The sequence below is a fragment of the Danio rerio genome, chromosome 13 (assembly GCF_049306965.1).
Source record: "Danio rerio strain Tuebingen ecotype United States chromosome 13, GRCz12tu, whole genome shotgun sequence".
NCBI lineage: Eukaryota > Metazoa > Chordata > Actinopteri > Cypriniformes > Danionidae > Danio > Danio rerio.
The window spans coordinates 12395001-12403543 of record NC_133188.1 but is presented as its reverse complement, the minus strand read 5'-3'; the positions used below and the strand labels follow the sequence as shown (position 1 = coordinate 12403543).

Sequence of the window (8543 nt, the reverse complement as noted above, 5' to 3'; positions counted from 1 at the left end):
TGAGTTAATTACAAAATGAACATAGTATCAATATGTTTTTTGTATTTTATTTAGAGAGTATTCACTGGGCATGCACGATGAATAATTCTAAATGAAATATCTTTTATCTTATTTGTAATTAAGTAGCTATTTAGGATTAGGCATAAAATGAACACAATTCACAAACAGGATATTAAAAGTGACAAAATCCACAACGTCAACATAAACAGCAGAATCAACAGCAAATAATGAAAACTGCTGAGCTATAGACAATACGCTATAGAATGTATTCACACTGCAATGCATGCTGGGAGCTTTGTACTCTGCCACGCCCAATGTGTATTGCAGCATGAAATATTTTAATTGTTTTAATTACCTTTATTTTAATTACCTAATTATTTTAATTACCTTTGTTGAGGTATAAGGTCTGATTCTTGAGGTCTGAGAGTATCTTAAACATAACTGAACTGTTTTTAGTTTTTTTCAGTTCCCTGTCTTAACTGAAACATGAACTGGAGCTGACCACCCCATGATCTTATTCAGTATGTGGTCCGAATGTAAGAGTAGGCCAGATCTGAGCCAATATAGGGTCAGTTCTGCTTCATTTTTTTAAATTCTGGCTAATATGTGGTATTGCTTTGGAGTATTTGTGGCCCAGATCTGACGAACAGGAACGTACCACTCTAGATTCATCATTCCATTCAATATGTAGTACCGGAAGTAAGTGTTTGTAGTGGGCCAGATCTGGGCCAGAATAAAAGCTAATTGTGGCCCAGAATAGGGTTAGTTCTGGTCCAGATCATACAAACAGGAGTGGACCACCCTAGAGCCATCATTCCATTCAATATGTGGTCCGGATGTAAGTGTCTGGAGTGGGCCGGATCTGTGCAAGAATCAAAGCCAACTGTGGCCCAGAATAGGGTTAGTTCTGGTTCATTTGGTTAAATTTTGGCTAATATGTCGTATGTCAGCTGAACATTCAATGTTATTTAGTGTGGAATCTTTGGGTATATCCAGTCATAAACATCTGACCATAATGCATCCACAAACATACAGTGAAAAAAATAAATGATCTGTTGTTTCAAAATCATCACAAAACATACATTTAACAGACTGAAATCCAAATCTAATTCTTAAATATTCACTTGACAAGAGTTTTAACATGAATTTCTTTAGTTTTTGGAGAAAGATGAAAGTTTAAATATTTAGTTCTAACTATGTGGATGGTATCTTCAGAGAAATTATGTGAAACTGAGTTTCTACACTGCTGGAGGATAACTTATATAATGTTGTTAAATAGATTTCTAATCTTTTTGTTTGAAACTTTACTTTGAAATCACAGCCTTCAGTTAACACAGGAGGGACAGTTGGGGTTACGAGGGTAGAATAAGAAACTATTTATTTAATTATAAAAGCGATAGGAATGCCTTTAATGTGACATTTATTATTCAGGTGACATTTATTATTCAGGAAGACTTTTTTTTTTTATTTTTTTTTTTTATTGAAAATACAAAATCCAAATACAACAAAATGGGATTCAACTTTACAACTTGTGTGTCATATATGGAAGGCACAACACAAAATAATATACAAAGATACAAATGTAATATACAAAAAACATTCAAGTTAAATAAATCCAAGAGTGAAAGGAAAACGCAAAATTTAAATAAATAAATAAATAAAAATTAAGTACAACATATATATCAACTATGGCAAGTTATATACTACAAATAAATTGAACATTTTTAAGGCAATTTTGGTTTTCGTTTTAACCAGGGCATCTGAAAATATTTTAAGTTCTTTTTTAAATACAATAAGTAATGGAGGTGTTTTGAAATATCTACATTTATGAATAAAATATTTGGCTAACACAATTATCATATTTATCAAATCGTGCAAAGTAGAGCAATCTTTAGTAATTCCATATAGTACATCTTGTAATGTAAAAGTCAAACCTTCAGCATCCACGTTTTTTATTATCAACCAGTCTTGTACTTTTTTCCAAAATGATTGAACGGCGCTGCAAGAGAAAAATATGTGTTCTGTGTCTTCACTAAAGTGTTTACATAAATGGCATGGTGAGTTTTCTAAGTTAAATTTTAGGTGTAAGAATCTATTAGAAGGGTATATATCATTAAATATTTTAAATTGTACTTCTTTTGCCTTGGGGAGAATTGGAAATTTAAGATATGTTGTTCTAAAAAATTTAACAGTATTTTTATCCATTGAATGAAATAACCTATTTCTTAATACTTGATAAGGGAAACAAGATTGGATAATAATTTGTCTTAAATGTTTATTAGTGCAAAGTTTATTATCAAATTCAATCTCACCAGTATATAATAAGGGAAGGACTGGAGTAATCTTCGAATAGGATAGGTAACTTTTCATTAACATTTTTATACCTGAGGGTATAGCATTAATAACAGTGAAAAATTGCTTTGGATGACAAGCAAATCCGTGTCTTAGAGTGAAAGTATTGTAATCTAGAATATTGCCCCTTCCATCCATTAAGTCTGTTACTGACCAAATGTTTTTATTTAACCATTCTTCATAAAAAATGGATTTGTTCCTGTGTAGAATATACTTGTTATTCCAAATAGGGGTATTGTGAGGTGTAAAATTGTGTGTGTGCGCTAGTTTCCAAGACAGCAAGACTTGTTGGTGGAATGCTGAAAGCTTCACTGGGAGTTTAGGCAAGTCAAAGTCACATCTGAGAAGAAATCGGATGCCACCTAGTTTGTTAAACAAGGCACAAGGAACAGTGTACCAGAAACTTTCAGTATTACTCAAAAACCTTTGAAGCCATTTCAGTTTTAACATAGTATTCATACTTTCAAACTCAATAATATTAAGACCACCTTCTTCATACGATTTGATAATATCAGATTTTTTAATATAATGAGTTTTCTGTCTCCAAATAAAGTCATACATTTTTTGGTTACTTGTTTTTATGAATGCTGAAGAGGGAGCTAAAGCCTGAGCAGGATAAATTAGTTTTGACAGATATTCAACCTTGGATAGAAGAATTCGTCCAAAAATTGAAATATCTCTCTGCAGCCACCAATTCAGGATACCATTAGCTTTATGTACTTTATTTTCAAAGTTTTCTTTGATGTTAATGTTTGAATCTTTTGAGATCACAATGCCTAAATATTTCACAGTTTCTTTTACTGGGATGTTAAACAGGGATAGATCTGGACTAGTGTGAAGAGCTAAAAGTTCACATTTGTTTAAATTTAATTGGAGGCCAGATGCTTTATTATTCAGGAAGACTGCGCTTTTGTGTGCATGCGGATGACGTCATGATTCCTGCGACGTTTTTTGCGTACTCGTCACGTGTGTTTTGAAGACGCGACGCGACCTGCACTCATAGCACTGTGGATATTTTCCCTCTATTGAAGCGATATTAATACAGTTTGAACAGTAATGTCGTTTGTGGAGGACGAAGCGTCAGACAGTGTAGTGGACTCGCGCTCGCGGCTGGAAAGCTACGTGTTCAGTAAGACCCATTGCGTGATTTATACGTTAGATAAGCTAACACACGTGGGACACCTGCATTGTCAGAAATGTCTCAGAATTGTGGCCAGTGATGATTAAGATTATTAAACACACCCTGGATTAGTGTGCAGCAAAGTGTAGTTCATATTTAGCCGATTTCTGCACTAACATGAATAATGAATGTGTTAATTGCACGGTTAGGTGTTTAAAACTGTGGTTTTGTGTCCCTCAGGTTGTGAGTTGTCTTCTGGAGTGCCATTTTACACATTTCAGGCAGATGAAGATGAAGACGTGGAGCATTTTCTCGAGCTTAGGACGGTTTGTAAAATATTTTAATATTTATTGATTCTGTTAAAAACCTTTATTGTCTCTATCACCTTTCATTTTTATTACAGTTTTCCACAAAGTACTAGTAAATGGGAGCTAGTAAACCCTGTTTTATATATATATATATATATATATATATATATATATATATATATATATATATATATATACACACACACACACACACAACAGTTCTGTCTGGTTCTCAAATCTGATTGGCTGATAGCCATGCAGTATTCTGCAATATCAGAACTCCTACAGCCTCTTTACTCTTTGTGTATTACTCTGCCCACATACAGCCAACAAAAAGCAGACACTACAGATCTAAAGTTTAAAAGATGCTTGCTCAGCTGTTTAACTGTCAGCTTATGATTTGAATCCAATGCGGAAGAAAGTAGTTCCTCATACAAAAGGGTTTTTCAGACTCTCCATGTTTGATTTAGTTTTTATATACACAATTATGCCGTCAAACTATTGTATAAACGCAATATCACACACGTAGCAGTGCGATATGTCTGTATATCGGCACTGGTTGGGGCACTAAGGTACTCGGCCAACGCACGCCTCCCACCAGTGCCGATATACAGCCATATCGCACTGCTACTTGTGTGATATTGCTCATATATATATATATATATATATATATATATATATATATATATATATATATATATATCTCTAGCTGCAGACCCACACACATTTCAGAACACACAATCCCAGTCACAAAATCTAGGCTTTCATAGGTTAACGCTATTAGTGTTACAGCTGCAGTTACTGAGAATGTGCACACAAATATAGCGTAATTTTTGCGAATGTACAAAATTAATTAATGTTTTTTTTCATTACTGTAATGGGTAGGTTTAGATTTGGAGTAGGTGTAATGGCCCGTTTTCACTGAATTTTGGTTTATACTTCTGCGTCATGTGATCGGCATGACCCACGGCACATGCAATGCATGTAGCTGAGCGTTTATACTTCTGCGTGCTGTTTGTGTTGCTCTGCGATAGCACTTTAGAAACACTAGCAAGCAACTGGATGCTATTGGTTTACAGAGATGCCTCACTAGCTCCTGCAACTAACGAGAATGAAAACAAAGGAACCGCCATTTTTAAAAGCACAGCCGAGACATTACACCATAATAATATATACATATAATAACGAGCCATGGTCGACCCAAGCTCAGACAAACCTGGTCATCACCTTGATGTACAGCTACAAAGCCAAGAAGAGCAGAATCTGCCATATCCTGTTTTTGTTTTACGAGGCCGTCTAAAAGTGCGATCAGTTTCACTTTCTTCAGAGAGCTTGCCATCACCTGCCGCACGTCTGTATTTGAAATAAAGAACTTCTAGAACTGATGATAATAATGTGGGCATGATTATTGAAGTGCTTCTGACACCCGATCCTTGCAGAAATGAACAAATGTGTGTGTAAAGTGCGAAAACGCAAAGGAGAAGCTGGAAAAAACAAAGGAGCAAATGATTCTTTTAGAAACCTAAACCATAAACAAACTGCTGTGTTTAACTATTATCATCATCTTTTGGACTATTATGAACTCGGAATGACGGAATTACTTTCTAACAGAGGTTACATGTGCTGGTGAGGATTGAAGACACAGATGAGAGGTTTGCTCTGACTGTGGGCTATATGTTGCATGTTGTTTTTGAACCCAAATAAGGACTAAATCTTTGCTGCGTGAAGATTATCTGTAATTGGTAACATATAAGAGACTGTAAGAGGGTGTATTTGTTCATATGTGTTACATTTATAACATTCATTTTAATTTATTATTGAGTTGCAACAGTAGGCTATTTTTATTATTGATCTGCAGTTATAATCTGATCATGTTCATAGAAAGGTTAGTAATGAACACTTGTACACAAGTGTTTATGTGTATAAAACATCTGTTTTGTGAGAAGTGCTTCTCATATGATGTATGAACGACCCATACAGCTTTACTTTGACATTTCAAGCAAGAATCACGTCAGCTGAAAACCATTGGTACCCTTTTGCCAGTGGAAACGCAAGCCTTTAAAAGATGACAGTGGAAACAGGCCATAAAACACACCAGGGTACTGCGATGTTGGGTTTAAGGTTGGGGTAGGTGTGTACAGTAATATAACACAATAGGTTGAAATGACTAACTAAATATCTCCTCAAACTATGGTCAAAATGGTATAGTTAATTATTGCAAAAATATTATTAAAATGAACATCATAAAAAAATACATTTAAATTTTGTATTTGTAGTATTTTGTACATTAATAACTATTGCACATAGGTCAATAAATCGTGTTGACATTCTTAAATTTACATGGGGTACAATAGTAGGCCTAAGGACTTAGTCGCGATATGAACAGGAAAAATAAGACGATGACCAATGCGTCATTGGCCATATATGGTTCGCCCTGCCTAGATTTTGTGGTGGAAATTGTGTATCCTAAAACGTGTGTGGTTCTGCAGCTGGATATATCACCTTAATTTGGAGATATGTCCTTAGTTTCAGCAAATGGAATGATTTTTGGTGACAAATCTTATTTTGATCCATGTCTTGGGGAAAATGCTTTAAAGTTTCAGGAATTCAACAATACACTCTGGGCAAATTGACTACCCTTTCTTTTGTTCAGGCTGTTTTTGCCCCATTGACTTCCATTATAATCACATTTTTTGATTGCAAATCCATGACACCTTATAATCATGCATTCTTAATTGTTTGTTTTTTTTCTGTTGGGAAGATGTAAATGTATTTATTTTTGCTGTTGATCATTATTTGCATGGACAAGGCAACGAAATGCAGTTTCCGTCTAACCAGGAGTGCAATAGCAGCAAGTGCAGGATACAGGTATAATATATGAAGTGCAATTATAGAAAAGCGATGGTGATCTTTACAGATGGGCGTACCTTGAACATTATATACAGGTTGTATTAACTATGGAAATAGATTTACAATAGGTGACTATATGTACAGCTTTCTATCAATAAAAGGGTATACAAATAGATATGAACATTTACAAATGTATGTGGCGTGGGTATGTACAATATAGTTTGTGCGTGAGAGAGACATTTGCGCACTTACCTTGATATGTTTGAGAAAATAAAAGATAAGCAGCTCAGAACACGGTAAACATAGTAAGTTTATTTATGCATGCACACTATAATCTGCTATTTTACTCCATAGAACTCCATATAAAAGCCAGAAACGTTTTTGCGCAGGCCTATCTAGGGGTTAATACTGCCAACTGATGATCAACTGTGTAAAAGAAAGGTTTTACCTCTTCCAAACAGGGAAAAACACCAACAATCAAAAATGCATTACTATTTGTGGTCATGGCTTTGCAATAAAAAAATGTCATTAATATGGAAGTCAATAGGGCAAATACAGCCACGAACATAACCAAAGGGTAGTCAATTTGAACAGTGCACAAGGGTTCATGTAGAAGCAAACCTCAAACACTCTCAGTATTTTGAAAGATTTTTTTATTTGGTTTTATTGTGAATAACAAAAACTATTAAACCATGTTTAATGAGTGTGTTTTTGTGCTGCTATTTTAGCTGGTTTAATATTGTCACGGATTGATCATTATGACAGGAAAACCGCCTGGAAGGGACAGCAATTCTGTCCTCTGATTTATTGAATCATTCAGTCAATTAATATATGATTAGTTGCATCGTTCCTTTGAAGGATTCATTCAAAACTGCTGAATTATATACAAAAGTTGCAAGTGACTTTCTTTATGAATGGATTTTTGAATCACTGACTTATAAATTCATAGTGGAATGAAGTACCACAGTGTTGCGCTGAGAAAAACAAACAATATTGTGTCTAAAATGTAACTCGCACAATGATAACCTCGTTTGTTGCAGTTGCATGTGATTACCAGGATAAATATTGCTTAACTACAATCCCAAATCAGAAAAAGTTGGCAGAGTATGGAAAACACAAATAAAAAAAGAAAGTGATCTCTAAATTTATTTTGGCTTAAATTATTTAATTGCTTTATTTAATTTTTTCTTAAATTATTTTACATCATTTCATTGCAGACAGTATCAACACAATATATTTAATGTTTTGTCCAGTCAACTTAATTTCATTTGTAGAAATACATCCTTTCCTTTTATTCAGACCTGTAACACATTCAAAAATTAACACATTTTCCATACTGTCCCAACTGTTTCTGATTTGGGATTGTACATTATATAAACAAAAAAATATATACATTCCAATTTTTTATATCATAACTTGAATTATAGGGTCATTCTATCTGCAGTCTGATAGACTCTTATACTGTGATTGCACTTGATTTTTCAAGTTTGCTTTCTGCAAAGTGAGTGACAGTTGATAATGTCAGCTTTACAAATCATTCAATTCAATTCAGCTTTATTTGTATAGCGCTTTTACGATGTAGATTGTGTCAAAGCAGCTTCACATAGGTGGTCATAGTAACTGGAACAGTGTGGTTCAGTTTCATCAATTCATCATGAATTATTTCATTGTTTGGTGAATTCAATTTGAACATAGTGTGGTATCTTGACTGGAAATCATTCTCTTTCAGACACAATTTCGGTTGCATGGATGTCTGTTGAAATAACCAAAGTTTGCCTGCAAAAATTCAACAATGAACAATTGTTAAATGTGTTGTTCCTTTTGATCTACTGCCTGCAAACTTTTAAATGCAGTGCCACGATGCCCACTGTTTAACATCTACTCAACAACCAGTGTAGAGAACAACCATGTTT

The 8543-nt window shown here is 34.2% G+C and overlaps 1 protein-coding gene across 1 annotated transcript in view; it reads left to right on the top strand.

Annotated features, from left to right (window-relative positions):
* The first annotated feature begins 3307 nt into the window (after positions 1-3307).
* npm3 (nucleophosmin/nucleoplasmin, 3) overlaps positions 3308-8543 on the top strand; it is a 9812-nt gene continuing 4576 nt past the window's right edge. The window contains exons 1-2 of the mRNA NM_001013484.2: positions 3308-3481; positions 3713-3798. Coding sequence (NP_001013502.1) covers positions 3409-3481; positions 3713-3798 — 159 coding nt within the window. The 5' untranslated portion in view covers positions 3308-3408. The remainder of the gene's footprint in view (positions 3482-3712; positions 3799-8543) is intronic.